The sequence below is a fragment of the Anomalospiza imberbis genome, chromosome Z, assembly GCF_031753505.1.
Source record: "Anomalospiza imberbis isolate Cuckoo-Finch-1a 21T00152 chromosome Z, ASM3175350v1, whole genome shotgun sequence".
NCBI classification, from domain to species: Eukaryota; Metazoa; Chordata; class Aves; order Passeriformes; family Viduidae; genus Anomalospiza; species Anomalospiza imberbis.
In genome coordinates this window covers 36,245,472-36,264,901 of record NC_089721.1, presented here as the reverse complement: position 1 = coordinate 36,264,901, position 19,430 = coordinate 36,245,472, and the positions used below count along the sequence as shown (strand labels likewise).

The following is a 19,430-nucleotide window of genomic DNA, read 5'->3' as shown; positions in this document are numbered from 1 at the left end:
GGTTCAACACGGCCCAGTGCTGGGTCCTGCCCTTGGGTCACAACAACCCCAGGCAGCGCCACAGGCTGGGGCAGAGTGGCTGCAAAGCTGCTCACAGGAAAAGCCCTGGGGGTGCTGGTGACAGCAGCTGAACATGAGCCAGCAGTGCCCAGGTGGCCAAGAAGGCCAATGGCATCCTGGCCTGTACCAGCAATAGTGTGGCCAGCAGGAGCAGGGCAGGATTTTTTCCTCTGTATTTGGCACTGGTGAGGCCACAAGTCAAATGTTAAGTTCTGGGCCCCTCAATTTGGGAAGGACATTGGGGTGGTGAAACAAGTCCATAGAAGGGCAGTGAAATTGGTGAGGAGACTGAAATGCTTGTCCTGTAAGGAGTGCCCTGAGGGAGACGAGATCATTTAGCCTAGAGAGGAGGAGTATCAAGTGTGACTTTATTACTCTCTACAACTCTGTGAAAGGAGGTTATAGCCAGGTGGGAGGCGGCCTTTTCTCCTAGGGAGCTATGAATATTAGAAGAGGACATAGTCTTAAACTTCTCAAAGGGAAGTTTAGGTTGGACATTAAGAGGCATTTCTTCACACAAAGGGCGATAGACATTGGAATGGGCTACCCAGGGACATGGAGGTTTTACTGTCCCTGGAGATGGTTAAGGAAAGAAATGTGGTCTAGTTGACAAGGTAGTGTTTAGTCATAGGCTGAACTGAATGATGTCAAATGTTTTTTCCAATTAGCTGATTCTGTGATTCCGTATGTCTTAGTACATACACTCAGAAATCTCACATTCTGAGATTTTGTGCCTTGATTTGTCCAGGTTGAATTTTTTGCTGTTTCCTGCAAGACAGGAAGATGTATTATGCCATTACATCTGAAAACTGAGTGACCAACTGAAAATTATTTTACTGGGCAAATATCTCCCTGTATGTATCTTCTTACCTTCCTGTAAAGGTAACATAATAAGATGGTAGAAAGGGATTATCAGCCCCAAATTATCCAAATACTCTTTCAACTCAGAGGAAGAAATTTTTTGATGGTTATTTTCAACATACAGACTCTACAAAAAAAAATTACATAATTCACTGGCTTGGGATGGTGTCACAGTAAAGTTAACTACTGCTGACTTTCACATTCACAAAATTTGGGACTAGGAAGATCAGTGCTACAACAGACCCTATACCTGCTATTAAATTTTTGTTTTCAGTGTAGAATGTTCTTTCATTTTCAAGAAAGCACATGGTCACAATCTGAAAGTAACAAAATTTAAATGTAATCAGAATTTATTTAGACTACAGATGACACAAATGGAATACCCCACAGACACATTAGTTGAAAAGAACTAACCCACTGTCAATTTAATCTGTGAAGATTATACAACATGATTTCTGTGTTGTCACTCCTGCTTTGACAAAGAACATGTTTGACTCCTTCCTACTGGTTGATTGCATGAAAACAACCATATTAATCTCTTTATATGGTATCTAGATAGAGAGAACCTAGGGAGCTAGAGACATCTCTAGAAATTCTAAAGTGAACCTACAACTGAATCTACTAACTTAAAATACAATATTCTGCCACACGTTTGACCCCAGGTCCTCTCTGTTCTTTAGCAGGTGAAAAGAGGACACAAGTAAGGGGATGAATCTACACACCTGCACTGATCTATCTAAATTTATGTACAGATTGCTTCTTGAATACTTTCTGCTGCTGCCATGGGAAAGCTGCCTTCTGCAGGCTTCTGATACTGACCAGCAGCAAGGGGTCATTTCCACGAAGTCCTTTTGCTAGCACAGCACAAAGTAACCTGCTCACTTGTTAAAATACTTTCATATTTCATCAGTCAAAACCCTTACCATGCAAATCTGCTGTACTGCGTTAAGTGCTGAGGCATAGAGGGACTTTATGTCCTTTTGGATGACAAAGACTTTCCATGGCTATTTCTCAGGAGATTTTGCCTCTCCAAAGGCTATTTTCAGAAAGATTTGTTTGTTCTTACAGGACATTTCTATCAGAACAGTGAAATTATGCTTAAAATGCCCTACAGAAACTTAATTACAAAACTTGCTAGAAGCATAGGTTGAAGTCCTGCTTACCATGCTTACCACTGGTGACCACAAGCTTCTGTCAGGCTGGAAAAAAGCAGCTGCTTCAAGCCCAGCAGCATTTCCATGACAATATTGTGATAAAAAAATTAATTTTAAAACCTAAAAAAAAAAAAAAAAAAAAAAAAAAAAAAAAAAATATATATATATATATATATATATATATATATATATATAAGGTGAATTCCTACGATTTTAATTCTATTTCCTACTATGCAGTTTACTGATCTCCAGCTAAACAATTTCTAACAAGCTAATTACCAGGAAGACTGAAGCATAGCCTCAAGTCTTCTCCTTTGGCTAGTGCAATTAATTAACAAGAAATGCTTACCTCCTCTAACTGTTCCCTTACCAGTAATAGTTATACCCCTGCTGATAAGAACCCTAAGGCCTAAGAACTCTGTCCTGGGTAGAGGGACAAGAGGATGGATCTTTCAGTGCTGCGTATTCCATACCACCCACATCACCGCTGGAGGTGTGCGGCCTCGACAGGAAAAACACTACAGGCAGAAATAGAAGTGGCACTGTCTTTAGCCAGGGCACATAGAATGGTGTGTGCCAGATTGGAGTCAGGACTGCACTGCTGCCGGGCACCAGGATAGAGCTGGCATCACAACTGTTTTAGCTGTTGGAGCCAGCACGCTGGAGCTGCTGGCTGCCACTCTGCTGCTGCCACCACTGTTGTGGATAGAGAGCCCCTGCACCCACACCACTGCTGCCGCTGTGGCAGCAGAGAGAGAGAAAGAGCCTGCACCAGTACTTCTGCCACCACCAGAATGAGCGTCACTGCACCACAGCTCCTTATTTGGAAAAAGTAGTTTTCCAGATTTTGTTTTGTCCCTGTTTTCCATTGTTTCTGGACTGGGGAGGTTGACTGGGTTTTTGTTTGTTTGTTTGGTTGGTTGTTGTTTTGTTTTATTTTGTTTTGTTTTGTTTTGTTTGTTTTGTCCCTGTTTTCCATTGTTTCTGGACTGGGGAGGTTGAGCCACAGGAGCCTCCCTGGCATGCTGCCTCTGTTTTGCTGGGTGCCATGTGGTGATGGTTTCTATTTTGCCTGTGTGTAGAGATTGCGCTGACTGGTGCCCAGGCAGATGTTCAGTGAATACATTTTTGTGGGTAAAACTCTCTCCTCTCTCTCCCTCTTGTACACTCTGTTTTACTAATATTGTTGTGATTATTGCGATTGTTTCAGTAAGTTGTGATTCCAATTCATAATCTCTCCTAGTTTCCCCCATTATCAGAAGGGGCAGGGGGAAAAGGGGGCAGGTGCAATGGTTTTAATTTTTCACCTGGGTTTTAAACCAACACAAACAGAAGCACTAAAAGGCATAAATAGGACTAAACTAGTAAAAAGTTAGAAAAGATGACTCTAAGAATGACAGTAAGTGCTGTGTCTCCTATGAACTACTATCAACAACATCTCTTACATAATATATTGAAATAATGACCATATTACTGTTCAAACTGCTTGCATAATTTGCACTAAAATATTGTCTCTTGTATACTAACAGCTGTGTATGAGATTTACTTACCACACTAGCTGAGCATTCACCTGGCTCCTCTGCACTACACTGCTTTCATTTCCCCTACTTTTTCCTAGCCGGCTTTTTCTGCAGTTAATGCACTGAGACAGATGCTTGGCTGTCTAAGGCTTTCCTGCAACTATGAAAATTTGGCCTATGACTTCCCATGCAGTTTGAGCCAAAGCTCAAAGGCCAAGCTTCAAGTCTCAAAATAAGACTGACTCCAAATCGTGGGATTTTTATAACACCAGCTTTTTTTTTGCAGCTAAAAATTTTGGCATACATTATATTGTAGTCCAGGGAGGGCTGTAATTTGTCAGCCAGCACTTCATCTATGTTTCTGGAGATATGGTAACCCATGTTGTTCTTCCTGGGTTAATATATCTTTTGACAGCTTTCATTCCCCAGCTCTTGCAGAAATTCTGTCTCTCTCAGAAGAGGTTTCAAAGCATCGAGAAAGGGGATACAGACTAAAAGCTCCAAGGGTCGGGTGGATTTTGAGACAAACCTGATGAGATACAGCTGCAGATCCTGAAGAAATTGATGGAGGAAGTGGCTAAGCTATCTATCATATTTGAGAAGTTGTGGCAATCCACTGACTGGTAAAGCAGAAATATAATCCCCATTTTTTAAAAGGGAAATAAAGTAGACCCAGGGAACTATAGGCCAATCAGTCTCATCTCAGTGCCTGGCAAGGCCATGTAGCATATCCTTCTGGAATGGAGGTACAGGGAGGTGATTGGTGACAACCAGCATGGCTTCACTAAGGGAAATTTTGCCTGACAAGTTTGGAGGCCTTCTGTGAAGGATTATAGCATTGGTGGATGAGGGAGGAACAACTGACATAATTTACCTGGACTTGTGCAAAGCATTTGACACCGTCACACATGACATCATTGTCTCTAAACTGGATAGACACAAATTTGGTGGGTGGAACACTAGATGGATAAGGAACTGGCTGGATGGTAGCCCTCAGAGAGTTGTGGGAACAGCTTGATATTCCCACAAATTGATGTTCCAGTGGAGACCAGTGTTGAGTAGTGTTCCTCAGGGGACCAGTGCTATATAGTATCCATGGCAGTGGCACGGACAGTGGAAGCATCCTCAGTAAGTTTGCAGATGACACCGGTCTGTGGGCAGCTAATGTACTTGAGGGCAGGGATGCCATCCAGAGGGACCTGGACAGGCTGGAGAGGTGGGCCTGTGCCAAACTCTGGAAGTTCAACAAGGTCAGATACAAGTACGTGCCTCTGTGTTGGGTCATCCCAAACACAGATGCAGGCTAGTAATGAATGGATGGAGAGCTGCCCTGATGACAAGGGCTGTTTTTTGATAAGAATCTTGACATGACCTAGCAAAGTGAGCTTGCAGCCCAGAAAGCCAACCATGTCCTGGGCTGCAGCACAAGAAGTGTGACATGCAGGTTGAGGGAGGTATTTCTGCCCCTCTATTCCACTTTTACAAGACACAGCCTATAGTACTGGATCCAGCTCTGGGGTCCCCAACACAAGAAGGACATGGATCTTTTGAAGTGAGTGGCCACAGTTGTGACCAGGGGGCTGGAGCACCTCTTTTATGAAGACATTCTGGGACATGCTGAGACAGTTTGAGTTTTCCAGCCTGGAAAAGGCTCAAGGAAAACCTTCTAGCAGCCTTACAGCATCTAAAAGGGATCTACAAAAAAGCCAGAGAAGGACATTTTACAAGGGCATGTGGTAAAAGGACAAGGGTGAATGGTTGAAAAAACTAGATTTAGAATCAGAGAACAGTTTTGCTTGGCAGGAAGGTTAAGATCATCTAATTCCAATTACCTTCCATGGACAGGGAAACCTTCCAGTGGACCAGGTCACTCAGAACTCCATCGCACCTCAAGGGATGGGTCATCAACTGTTTCTCTAGACGACCTGTTCCAGTGTCTTTCCACCCTCACAGTAAAGAACCCTAATGTCTAATATAAACCTACTCTCTTGAGGTTTGAAGCCATTCCACCTTGTCCTGTCACTTAATGCCCTTGTAAAATGTCTGTCTCCATCTTTCTTGTAGGCTCCCTTCAAGAACTGGAAAGAAGGCTAGGTACCAGATAAAATGAGCTTTTAAAATATTTTAAAATATTAGTTATTTTCTTGAACCATTTACAGTGTATTACATTGTATTTTTCCACTTTTTTCACATTCTTTTGCAGTAGAATCTTAGTTCACAATTCGATGTTTTTATTCTAATGTGTGCAGGTCACTAAAAAAGCTGAGACTTAGACACAGACCATGATAAAGCTCCAAATCTTGTGATAAAACTCCTTGGAACAAATTGAGAATACAATGATTGTTTAGTTCTGCCTAGAAAGGATGCCAAGGGCACTGAGCATTTTCAAGCTCTTGAAATGTCACAGAAGGTCAGATCGTATGCCTTATAATTCATTTTTGAGTTGCATAGCCAATAAATTTGAATACCTTTCTCAGCTTTGCTCTTCAGATCTTTGGCTATCTAAATTAACATATTACCTCAAACTTGCTGAACATTTTCTAAATTAGTGTTCACCCAGTCATCCATTTCAATGTTCTACCAAGAGATTTAAGTTCCAAAATAATTTTGTCATTTGCTATCATTATCTTCTATCCATAAAATCTTCTACTTCATTACGTCTTCATTAAAATAAATCTCCAAATGGAGTGTGAGTGAACAGTGTCCTTCAATTTCATTTATGTCATTTGTGAAGACTGGTAAAAAAGTAACAGTCTTCTAGAATCAATAATTTTATAATTACATATGTATTAGTGTGGCAACTTATAACATATATCACATAATGAGGCATCCTGCAGAGTTGCTGGAGCAGGAGTAGAATATTATCCTATAATTCTTCCTTTGTTCACCATCACCTTGTATTAATACATATGTACTTTGTGTAGTATGGAGGTTAAATAATGTTACTCAATTATGGCAAGAAAATATCATCATCTTCATTTGGGGAACAAAATATTATTATGCTAATAAAGTGGTATTTATTCAACATAGTTTTACCTTTTAATTTTTCAAGATGAAGAGACATGATTGCCACTACAGTAAGGATCCAGCCTTTTCACATGGGCCTAGAGGTCAGATGCTGGTGCTGCTGTGAAGTAACTCTTCTTTTGAGGTGGAATTGCCTTGTACATATTGGTGTGCCAAAGTGCAATATATCCTGTGCAACACCCAATATCAAGTCACATCTGAAAACAATAATGCCTGATTAACAGCTCAAAAATCATGGATATATATATCAGGTCTATTTCAAATTCCTTTAGTCATTTGCCTTAAGCAGAGTTCATTTCTGAGTCAGCAGGTGAGAAGGTATTACAGAAATCAGAAGTAAAAAGGTAAGCCTCCTCTCCAGATAGTAGATGAATTATTTGTCTTCTCTACAAAGATTTAAAAGTTGGTTATTGAATAATTTTGCCCATGAAGACATCATCCTTCAACACAAACCTCATCCCTGGCATGCTGATATTCTCTGACAGACATTTTTAAATGCTTTGCAGAAACTCAGACATTTTTAGTCTTCATGGAAATTTAATTAATTTTTTATTACTACCAGAACTCCTTTGCACATGAGGCTAAAGAAGGGTGTTGTGAGAAATATGTGTTCTTCATACTTATCCTTGTTGTTCATACTTATACATTTTGTGTAATTAGGAAGGAAAACTATTTGCAGTCATATTGGTCTAGCTTTTTTCATGGACTCTTAAGTGGCTGAATGTTTAAAAAAGGGAAGAACCATTTTTAAAATCATTACCACAATATGCACCTGGATTTACAAAGCTGCTGGTTCATGATCACTTCACAGATATCCCATCATTCTTTCTAGGCAAATGAGAAATTTGGGATTTTGTAAAATGTGTTTGCCTGTAATGATTTTCAGGGCTTGGCTTTCCTTCAGCCTTCTGTGAATAGTACATAACTACTAGTTAAATCTTGATCTGTGAAACACATTTGATGCCACCTTCCCACTCTGCTTGCCTACTTTCTTACAACATAAAATGTCTGCGGCCAAGAACACATATAAGCACAGTATGAAATATTTACACTACTTGAAACAAGAAAAAATAATCACACTTTCTCACTGACAGAAATTCCTCCAAATAAGACATGGACACAACATCTTCCAAGTTTCATTAAAATAAGTGACAATATACACAGTATTTTTACTCGGGCCAGAAACACAATTTACTAAAAAAACCCAGAAGTGATCTAGAATTCAGAGTTCCACATCCAGGGTTTTAAAAGCTGAACAGGTAAACCATTATCAAGGAATTCTAATACTTTTTCAGTACTATTCTTTTATGTTAGTTTGACACAGATGAGTTTTGATACCAACAGTGAAAAATGGCTGATTACGTAACATTTAGTTGAGATGGAACAAAACTGGGTTTTGATAGCAAAAAAAGGTATTCAGTATTAGAGGGCTATATAAGCTAGCAAACAAAAATCCCATCTGCAGCTATCTTCCTCCCAGCTGTGGTCCCATTGACTCCAGCAACAATAAAAATCCCATTGATCTGGCACAGGATTTCATTTAATTAAGGAAAACGAAACAAAACAAAACAAAACAAAACCCCAACACCCACTGACACCCTCCTAAAACAAGCAAACAAAAAACCAAAACCCACCCAATGTCCTCTCTTCGTTAATTTTAGCTCAAATCCAGACCATTTTATCCTCTGTTAATGTATTTTAATGCATAATTCAACAGTTTTTAAAAAGTTCAGTTGAAGAAAACATGAAGAATGACTAATTTGATAAGGTTTAGGGTGTCTTTGGTAACAGTAGAAAAACTGGTGCGAACAGAAGATAAAGCACCTACTGGTAATATTCTGGAAGTTCTAAGTAGTTAGATGGATCCCTCTGTGCATTCAAAATCAGCTACTGAAATAAAACATATATGACTTTAAAATTATAAGAGAGGGTTGGATTAATTAAATATACCAATAAAGGTTCTGGTAGTTTAAAACTACACTGGATTAAAACAGCATCTATGAAAGAAAAGGCATTACTGCTATTAAGCCAGTATCGTGGCCCCAGATATAAATCAGCACCCCATCAGCTCTGCCCTTGAGGATGATCAATGTATCCGTCAAGTAAAGCTCAGTGGAGGAATTTTTTTCCTATCATATATTTTTTCTTATCACATATGCTATATTATATAGCATATATGGGAGTTAAACTTTGAGGTGTGATGTCAGGAGTTGCACGATCCAGGCTATAAGGAAAAATTCTGCTATTTTGGGTGCTTGGTAACACTAAAGTATTTACAGACATAAGACACGTGCATTTTGTTCCACATGCTTTGGCACTTCACTGAACTTAGAAATGCTACCATTTTTATTGCATTATTTTCTCATTAAGACAAGATATATTAGACAGGAACTGAACTGTTTGTGTTCTCAAATTTTGTATATACTCATGCCTTTATGTTATTAATAAACTATTGCAAAGCTCCTATCTGGTGGACTGGTCTCAAATTAAAAAAGTAAATTTAAAACCTTCAATTATTCTACCCATATTTTTGTAGATTATTAGCATATATTTTTTGAAATCTTTTTAAAATACAATTGTTTTATCAAAGTATTTTAAAAAACACAATACTCAAAAATTTCATTAATTCCCTGTTGATGCAGTTTCTTTTATATGCTCACCATAAACTATAAGAAAAAGGCACTTCATTAGTTTTCTATGGAACAAATCAACTGTCACCAAAACTTATATAAATTATATTAATAACCTAACCTACAAAGAAAAAGTTGAAAGTCTAAATAAGTAAAACTGGAGTGATTTTTTTTTTCCTGTCTTAACTAGAATCACTGAAGATCTTTTTAAAGACATATGAAAGGGCAAGCATCCACTTGCTATACTCTCCTCTGCACTGCACTGTACTGTACATGCTCTAGTAGACCTGCTCTGCATCTCCCAGCACTGAAACACTCATATGCCTCAAGATGTTGAAAATATTCCTATCCTGGTCTTAACACGTAATTAAGACAGTTCTACAGAGTGCAAGTTATTGTTGAGACGTGGCTGTGTAAGTATTAGGTCACCATGTGGCAATAATTTGTCAATAAAGTAGTTATTTATGTACACTCCTAATTCTACAACAAAATAATCTGAATTATTTTAGCCTTCAGAAAAAAAAAAACAAAAAGCAAACATGGTCAATGTATGTTATTGTTTCTCAGGACAGTGATCACATTTCAACACTGATTCTTTGGTATGTTTCATTAACATTAAAAAAAACTAAACACAAAAAATAAAAGCATTTTTTGATGAATACAATCTTAACCATGATTTAGTCTGACAACTTAGTAACAGTGATCAATATAGCTACAGAATATATTCTTATCATCTTTACAGATAAGAGTGTTTTGAAATTTTTTCATAAATGCAATCTATTAATTTCATAATGATTCCAGGATGTCTCAAAATCTGACAAAGATAAAAATGTTTTAAATAGAATATAGATTTATATTTGCTCAGTAGTTGCACTTACTAGGTGTACAAGCAGGTAGTCTCGCAAAGTATTATGTCTTTTAGTTTTTTTATAGATTAATTAATTTTTAGAATAATTTCAACATTTCAAGAGTGATCCATAGGCTTGGGCTACAATTCTTTTCCATTTTATTAGGATACTTTTTCTGTGATGTTGGGTTTTTTAATTTATAGCTCCCTTTACAGAAACTGCCAGGTTAACTCTACATCCAGGATCAAAGCCAATGTCCACCATTCTATAATAGGAAAATAAAATTAAAAACAGCTTGGTCATCAGGATGTTTAAACCATCCCTATTTCACCAGCCTAATTTTTTTTAAACCCTTCTTTTTTTAAGACCTTTTTTTTAAATCTTTTTTTTAAACCTTCTTTAATTTTCTATGGGTGTTGTGTTAACAACTTTGTGGGGGTGTTTTTTTGGTGTTTTTTTTGTTTGGTTTTTTTTTTTTGTTTGTTTGTTTGTTTGTTTTTTTTTTTTTTTGAGGTCAAGGATGTGGAATTACTTTTGATGAAATTAAAAAAATAAAGACAATTATTAAGGAAAAAAGCCTAGAATTTTGGCATGCTTTTTTCCTTAAATATTTTTAGGGACAAAACACTAGCAGAAAATAATAGAACATTGTACTGTAACAGGAAAAAAAAGGTATATATAAATCTTCAATATTATTCAATATATACTGCCTTGCTGTTTTAGAACACAGAAATAAGATCTATCTCTAGCCTTCACAAGTTGTAAAGCATAATTTTATTCTTTTTTTTCTAAGGTTGAGCAATTCCTTTAAGGTATTGCAAGCTTCAGGAAGAAATATATCAGCAACAATCACATTGTTTTGTACCTGAAGAAGGTCATTTTTTCTGTCCTAAGAATGCTGCAGATAATTCTAGATCTACGAAGAAGGTACTATGAAATCCTTAATGTGAAAAAAGAAATACAAAACCTTAATAGAGAAATAAGTAAATTCTAACCTTATTTTAGCTAGTCTTCAGGAACTGAATTGGAATCATTTTCCCTAGCTCACCAAAACAGCTCAAAAGAGAAGCAGAGTAAGTTGTAAGAAGGGGTATGTGAGAAGGTGAATAGAGAGAAAATTAAAGGAAGGCCTAAATTCTGAAGATGTCTTGCAAATCATTTTGTTCTTACTGTCTAGAGAGACACCAATTCACCACCTCCTAGGGCAGATCAGACATTTGACTTACTGAAAGCAACATCTGAGACTCCAAGTATATATGAGAGGAAACAATAATAAAAAAAATTATACCCCGTGGCAATGAGATCCAAAGTCAGAGCTCTTCTGCACAAGGTATGCCTGATCTTGCCCACCCCGAAAACCAAGGTGCCTTTTTCTTCATGTATCTCTTTAGTGCCACTCATACTTTGTGACATTTCCATACCAAAGTCTAGGCATAGTCATGTTGTTTCTTACCATTTCTTTGCATTAATTATTTTTGTTTTGCTTTGTTGTAGCTTGTAACGTGGTAGTATGCCCACCTTCCTTTTAGGAGATCTGACACGTTTTATGACTTAATTAAACTAATATGATATTTACTTATCTGTTTCCTTTCCACCACTGAGCTTCCTCTTATTTTTTAAATTAAATTCTCCCGGTGACAGATGCAAACAAATTATGGCAGTTGTTCTACACATCTGAAGAATATGGACAATTTTAGATGTCTCTATATGAATTTATGCAGCTAGGTCCAGGTTTTAACACTTGAGATTGATGATAGCTCTTCTTGCTTCGCATTCAGGTGGATTTCAGTGTTCCTACCTGACTCAGCAAGGCACATACTTGTCTCTTTGTCCAGGCTGTTACACAGCACAGCCAGATTCATGTGAAGAGCAAAGTAACAAGGTTTCGATTGCAATTTTGCTGATCTCCTTCAGGCCTTAGTTACCCAGTTGTTATAGATAGAAATAGGTAAACCTCAGTAGTGTATGATTTTAAATGGATGATATCAAGTGCAATTAAATAAGATAAATTAAACTTCCCATGTCATTCAGCAAGACCATGGCAGATTTTGGTTGGGCTTAACTGTTTGTTTTTTTGCATTTACCACTGAGCTACAGGTTTGACAATCAAAATCAGCACGTTTATAGACATACGGAAAACCACAGACCCACAGGGAACTGAGTCCAAATATTATATACGCTTTAATCAACCTTATGGTGGGGATGGAGAAGGAGACCATTGCCAGTGAGTTGCACAAGAAATAAACGCTCCTTCGCTATTCTGGTATTTAAGCCTACCAGGGTCAATTCCCGGGGAGGGGGAGAACTGAGAAGACATTTCTGTACCGGCTGCCTCCAATATTCTCAGCAGGAGCTGGGTATACTGGCCGGCAGGTGGGCTGGCCGAGCGAGGGGCGGGTGGGGGGCCGGGCTCTCCTGTTGCCAGGTGAAGCGCGACGTCTCCGCCTCCCCCCAGTAGCGCGCAGCCCTGCGGAGCTCACGCAGGCGGCCCGGCTCGGCTCGGCGCGACGCGCACCGCCCCAGCCCCGCCGACCCCCGCCATGGCGAAGGCGATCAAGAAGGGATTGTTCTGCCCGAACTTCGTGAGGAAGAACTGGCTGCTGCTGAGCACGGTGGCCGCCGTGCTGGCGGGTGAGCGCGGGGACAGACAGGGAGCGCGGCGCCACCGCCCCCCGCCCGGCCCTGCCAGCACGGTACGGCCTTGCCGGGCGCAGGGGTGGCGCGGCACCCGACTGCGGCCCGCGGCGGGGCGAGGGGTGCTGCGCGGCCGCAGGGCCGGGCTGGGCGGTGCGGGGCCGTGCTAACGACCCTCCCGAAAGGCGGGCGAGGGCGGCTGGCTGCTCTTCACCCGCATCGCCGCGGCCGCGGAGAACAGTCCCGCAGTGTCGCGGTGCCGCGGCGGTCGGGCGAGAGCGGGGCTGGGCGCGGGGGGACGCGGCGCTCGCAGCCCCGGGTCGGGTCGGGCCCTCCTGGCCGGGCAGGCTCCTGCGCGCGTCCCGCCGGCCTGCGTGGCAAAGGTCGGCGACCGGCGGGGTGAGAAGCCGTGTGGAGAAGCGCACGGGCGCCGGGGGCTGTGAGCCCTCCGTACTGCGGGTCCCCACGGCGGGCTGTGCCCCGGGTGGCCTCTGCAGCTCACGGGGCGGACGCGGCCCCTGCCTAAGGCTGCTCTGCAGGTGGCAGCTCACGGGGCGGACGCGGCCCCTGCCTAAGGCTGCTCTGCAGCTGGCAGCTCATGGTGGGGACGCGGCCCCTGCCTAAGGCTGCTCTGCAGGTGGTAGCCCCGCTGAGGGAGGCTGCAGGGCTGGAGAGCGGTGGAGGTGGCTTTGTGGAGCTTCTGGTGGCTCAAGCGAGCGGTGCAGTTGGAAGAGTTTGGCAATGCCGCCCAGCTTTCGGAGAGGTTTTCAGGGGTGAAACGTCTGGCAATGCCGTCCAGCTTTCAGAAAGGTTTTCAGGACCATCATTGTAAAGATAGCAGGATTTATCCCCTGTATGTCAACAAGTTTGTTGAAGGAAAAACTAATTGAATGCCATCTTACTAAGGATAAGTGATCAAAGAGGGCAAAGAAAATGCATCAAGTTACTTAGATGAAGGTGGTTCTCCATAGGGCGTAATTTTGGCTCTATTTGCACACCTTATTTAATTTTCTCCCAGTTATTATTTGGAAAGCCTCGTTCACTTTTTTTCTCCTGTAGAGAAGTGGTGCTATAAATACTTCCTTAACTTGCTGTCTGGGTATCTTTCAGATGACTTTTCCGCTAATTTGAATTTTGGCTGGACCATGCCTATTTCAGTGCAAATTTGTTCAAAATGGAATTATTATTTTGGAATTTCTCCCAGTTATTTATAAGCTGTAATCAGAACTGTGCTTACATATACATGTGTGTTTTCCTCAATACATTCATATTTAAAAGGTCTCTGGATTTTTCTTACCTCATTTAAAAATATTAAGATAAGGGCCTTGCTTTGAAAATCTGACTGTACAGCTGGAGGATTGTGTTTATGTGTCTGTGTTTGCATGTGTACAATTGCTTTTTCGCATACTCCTGTCAGGTACTTTTCCAGGAGTTGGCATACTTACTTCCAATTTACAGAAGAGGTTAAGAAATATTCCCCTCTTATTATCTTCAGTGTCTGTAGTTAGAATTAAAGAGTGTGATGTGATTCTAGAGGTGCAACATTCTGAAATTCAATTTCTCTGGGCCACAATGTATGATAATGCAGGAGCTGTGGGGACAATTGACCCCAATTCCCCTAATACCCAAAAGCAATTCCCAGTGGGAGGATAGGCTCCCAACACCTGCTGTGTCCTTCAGCTTCTCTGCCTGCTACACTGTCATTAACAGTGCATAACTCAGGGGAGCTCTATAATACTGTCAAAGAGGGTCTTCATAGTAATTGTGTGAGCCTTGGACCAAATTACCTTTTGCAAGGAACTGTGTATCTGCAGCACTTCCAGTATTTCTCAAGGGTGAAGAAAGATACACAAGAAGAACAGTGAAACCCTTGTAAAGATGGAGTTAAATTATATATTATTGTTTTACTACAGCATGAGGAAAGTTTGTAATATACCTAGAGTCCATAAACGCTTCATAATTAAATTTCCATATTCATTCTTTTTTAATATACCCTTGGAAATTGATCTGAGGTTTGTTAATTTAGTTAGTTTGGAAGAACAGTTTAGCATTTATGAACAGAAGAGTGGCACATCATTTTGAAAGAAAAAAACAGGATTTTCAGAAGTGTATGGAAGTAATAAATGCATCAAGCTGTGAAAACATGCTGTGAAAGCTGTCCCGCTGTCTTGCAAAATATCTGATATTCCTACACTCTCATGTGGAATCGTGATTTTTGCTCATCATCCAAGCCATGTTCAGCATCCAATCAAAATATGCTTATCTTTGCTAGTACCCTTACTAAGCTGAAAAGTTTTCCTGATTACTTGTGTGCAGCTCAGAAAAAAGACAGAAAGAGAAACCCCTCCGAATTCGAAACACTTCTTCATTCAAGAGTATTATTTTATGCTACATCTTAAGCGTTCAACCCTTTGCTTGTCCTTTCCATTTTCAAAAATACCAGATTTTCTTTCATAGCGAGGGGGGCTGGGGTGTGCAATTTAAAATCTGTACACAAAATATCTGGAGTGTCATGTCTTTTGGGTGAAAACACCTGAATGTATATTTAAAGAAAACAAAATTTGAAGCGCAAGTGGTTATTTTCCTTGCCTTAGAAGAGAGTCAACTTAAGGCCACCAAGCTGATGTGAAGATGTGTAACCAGGAGAGCAGCAGCCTCACACAAATACCTGCAAAAGGAGGTATCTAGCGTCTTTTTGTTCTACTGGCCTTACTGAGCCCAAAGCAACTGAGCTAACAAAAGTAGTTTACAAGTCAATTTGCTTCAAGCCCTTTATATAGAAAGTTACATTGTTTCCAGATTATACAGTCAAGGCAAAATAAACCAGAAATATCCCTGAAAATTACTCACCCTGAAACAGGTGTCCAAAGGGCAATTGCATCCTGAGAGTTTAAGTCACACTTCAGAGGTTTCTCATAGAGTGTTTCTTTTTTGTCATCACTTTGTCTCCAAGGCCAATGCTGCAACACAGACAAACCAGTCATGAAAGTAAAAGGCTGATTATGTGTAAATACTTGCTCATTAGTCTGTGTGTCATAGCCTGATGGCCTGTAGTACTGTGCGGTTCTAAAGCACAACAGCTTTTTTCTTACCATGGAAATTTAAGTGTAGGTGATCTGTGTACATATGGTCCAAGGCACTGAGTTGCCTTAGCATGCTATACTAGAGCAAAGACCATTTTGCATTCTCAGAAATTATACACAAGTTGCAATTTCTTTATATACTGGTAATTTTGAAATCTATTAGGGTTTTTTTTGGGGTTTTTTTGTAGCAGCTTTGTGTCTGGGAAAGATTATTCTGAGGGGTTCAATTCACCTAAATTTGTGAGTAGGTTTTTTTGTTTTTTGGGTTTTTTTGGGGTGGTTTTTTTTTTGGTTTTTTTTTTTTGTTTTGTTTTGTTTTGTTTTTGTTTTTTGTGTTTTGTAATCACTGAATGGACTGTCTGTCTCTTCCTAAACATATTCATAACTTAAGACACCTCTGAGCCTGTCTGTGACTTGGGATTGGGCTTTTCTCAACAGCACATGTGTGGGACACTGAAATTTTTCAGGTTGTGGAAATGTGAGAAATGCAATATTGAGACTGATAAAGAAGGAGGAAGTTAATGGCACTGGAGACTGTGAATAGCAGGTGTCCTTTCTTCAGCCCTTTGTTCATCAGGGGTGCGCCAGTGCAGTCTCAGTGAGAGGCAGCGATAAACACTTTTGTGCTCTGCCGTTACCTTCCTCCATCGTTCTCCTCTTCACATATGTACATGGTCCTTACGCTGTGCACAGCAGACGCCGCGAAAATGGAACCTTCGTGCAGTGCCGGAAGCCGGGTGGGCGGCGCAGGGGTGGCGGGAGCTGTCCGAGGTGGCTCACGGAGAGCCGGGACCGGGCGGCCAGAGAACGCGCAAAAACGCGGGCTGCAGCAAGAGGTGATATAAGGCAGGGATGGAGTAAAAAAGAGGGCGGGAGTCAGGTTCTGAGGCTGGAGCATGCCTAAACACCTTTTCCACCTCTGAAGTGAATTTATTCAGTCTCTGCAGGATCAGATGTTTTGCTTGTGCAGTTCCATTGTTGAAAGATTCGGGCTGGCATCAGACCTCCTTTTCTCCCTGCATTTGAGAGTGAGATTAAAATATGCATTGTTCCTGTTACAACACCAGCATTGCAGAAACTTTGAGTATTGTGACTATAATGATTTACCAGGATTTGGTAAGTGCGCTAGCCACTGAATCTTTGGTGTGTGTTTTATGATACCTCCGAGCAGTTTATATGCCTTTATTCTCTATAATGCTAATGGAAGTTATTATTTTATAATAATTTAAAATATTAAGTAGTAATATCTCACTTTAAGAATATTTCTTTGTTTCTAGACAAGTCAGGTCCATTTACACCTGCTAAATGAAGGGCTGTGCTCCCTCTGTAATCAGACACAAGGGGACTTGACAGCTGGTTTTAATAGCAGTAATTCTGCATTGCTGGAAGCCCACCACTGCATTCTTACAAGAATGAATGTCTCATAGGGTGAAGACAACAACAAAAAAATTAGTAACCAATCACTCTGTTGTTGGCCTTTCCTTATGCAGAAGGCGACTTGAATCCAGGGAGCTCACCATATTTCTGAGGTTCTTTTGCAAATGTTGACTGCAGCCTCTAAACCCCAAAAGCATATTAACTGTTTCTGACAGTAAGTTGCTTCTGTCTCTAGCAAATCAATTTAAATAGCAAAAGCCCATTTTTGATGTGAAGTAAGGTTTCACCATTTTCCATTTCTCCCTCCTTGTACTCTTATCAAAAAGTAGCCTCTTAGCTTAGTTTAGGGACTGTCTTCAGTACCATTTCTTGCTTGCACAATACAGTGGTAAGGTTCCAAACAATGAAGGAGATTTATAGTCTCTAGAAATACACTTGCAAAACAGCAAGAAAGAAGTTCTTGGGGAATAAAGGGAATATAATAAAGCAAAAGAATTCTTGCTTTGTTTCTGACAAGTATTGTTGTAAGCCAAGCATTCAATTTCTTTCTTGAATTCTGAAGCATAGCATTTTATTAATTTGGAATTCATAAAAAATGAAGACCAGATATCTTGAATCAACTGTGGTAGCATGGAAATTTAAAAGAAGACTGTTTTCTTCTTGCTGTGCCTCAGAACAGCATAGATGATACTTGTGACTTTTTATGCCTCTGTAGACAGTGATGATTCTTATATCTGTGTTTCTCTGTAACACTTGCCAACAGTTTGATACAGGATGGGATCTCTTCAGAAATGTATAAAACACAGCAATTCTGAGAAAATGTCTGAATTTAATTTTAACAATGGAAAGCAAAATGTGGAATGACAAATAATTACATATGAGAGTTTCACATGCCACTGAAGATCAAAAATGCTCTAAGCCAGGAAGTCAGCCAATGAAAGAGTTCAAAGGTAATTGAAGTTAAGCATGATGCCTCTCTTGAACTGTTTTGAAGCAAAGAAAACCCATCTTTTATTTCTTCTTCTGGCATGTAAAGTTTTCCCATTTTATTGTTTGTTTTAATGCAGTCTCTAGGTTTTGCTTTATGAGAGTGAAGTGAAACTATCACTAGAGCTGAATTTTTAAATCTTTGGAAAGGGTGAGCCTAATGTCAGTTTACACTCTGCAAAGTCCCTAAACTACCAAAGTCTATCAGTATTATTTTTACATTTGAAGCAAGAACACCAGTAATAGTATCAGCAAAATATGTATTGTGTCCAATTTCCCAATATTATTTAAGGGAAGGTATGTCAGCGTAATTGCAAAAATTTCTTTTCTTTTATATTTACATTTTTAGAAACAAAGCATAAAGACACTTTCATCTTATACACTCCATCAAAAAAAATAATGTTCAGGTTGAGACTACTCATAAACAGCAGTTGCACAGTTTGGTAGTCTTTCTTTTTTTTTTTCCCTACAAATTCCCCATAGGATTTGTGCGAGGCATTTGTACTTATAGTCCCACAATAATATCTTGTGCAATGAGAACACATCTGTATCTCATCTGAAGATCAGGACTGTATTTGAGTTAGCATTTCAAATTTCTTGGTCCTTTCATGCTTTTGGAATAGCAAACAACCTGGTTTTACTTAATCTGAGCTAATTTTCTGGGTCACATATCTGATTACTCAATGCTTTGATGTCTTCATTTGTTTCAGAATAACAATGTTTCTGCATGTTACTATCTGTCTATCTTTGGTGTCCACTAAATTGCCTTTCCATCTGCTTATCTCAGTCACAATCATTCCATTGCTTTTCCAGCAAGGGGAGAGCTAGATCAGAATGTCCTGTTTACTGTCCTTTTCTGTCATCAAGGAAGCAATAACAAGGGTTAGAATCTGGCAGATATTGCCAGTTACTAGCCTTTCACCTTTCTTATACCACTTCCAACCATTTCATTTCTTGCATGTTTTAGGGGTTTTAAATAAAGATGCATTTCTTCTGATGTACTCTACTGAGCTAATATCTCTTGGGATATCCATGTACAAAGGTGCTTATACAGCTTCAGGATAGCAAGCAAAACATTGTGGAGAAAGAACAGAAAATTAGTGGGATGTTACAAGGAAGGGTGTCAAATTCTTGGTTTTTCTGTGTGGCATTGTAATGGTGCCCATGGTACTGTAGTGTGTTAGGCCATATAAGCAAAACATATGCTATAACTGGGAGACATGAATTTCTGAAACATCTGAGAAAAGGG

General features: G+C 39.9%; 2 protein-coding genes across 2 annotated transcripts in view; one reads left to right on the top strand and one right to left on the bottom strand.

Moving 5' to 3' along the window:
* GLIS3 (GLIS family zinc finger 3) overlaps positions 1 to 4,331 on the bottom strand; it is a 195,149-nt gene extending 190,818 nt beyond the window's left edge. Inside the window, exon 1 of the mRNA XM_068177058.1 lies at positions 3,626 to 4,331. The gene's annotated coding sequence lies outside the window, so the exon portion shown is untranslated. The remainder of the gene's footprint in view (positions 1 to 3,625) is intronic.
* Positions 4,332 to 12,590: 8,259 nt separating this feature from the next.
* The window catches only part of SLC1A1 (solute carrier family 1 member 1), a 47,898-nt gene continuing 41,058 nt past the window's right edge, over positions 12,591 to 19,430 (top strand). The window contains exon 1 of the mRNA XM_068176020.1: positions 12,591 to 12,731. Within this exon, the coding sequence (XP_068032121.1) occupies positions 12,641 to 12,731 (91 nt within the window). The 5' untranslated portion in view covers positions 12,591 to 12,640. The remainder of the gene's footprint in view (positions 12,732 to 19,430) is intronic.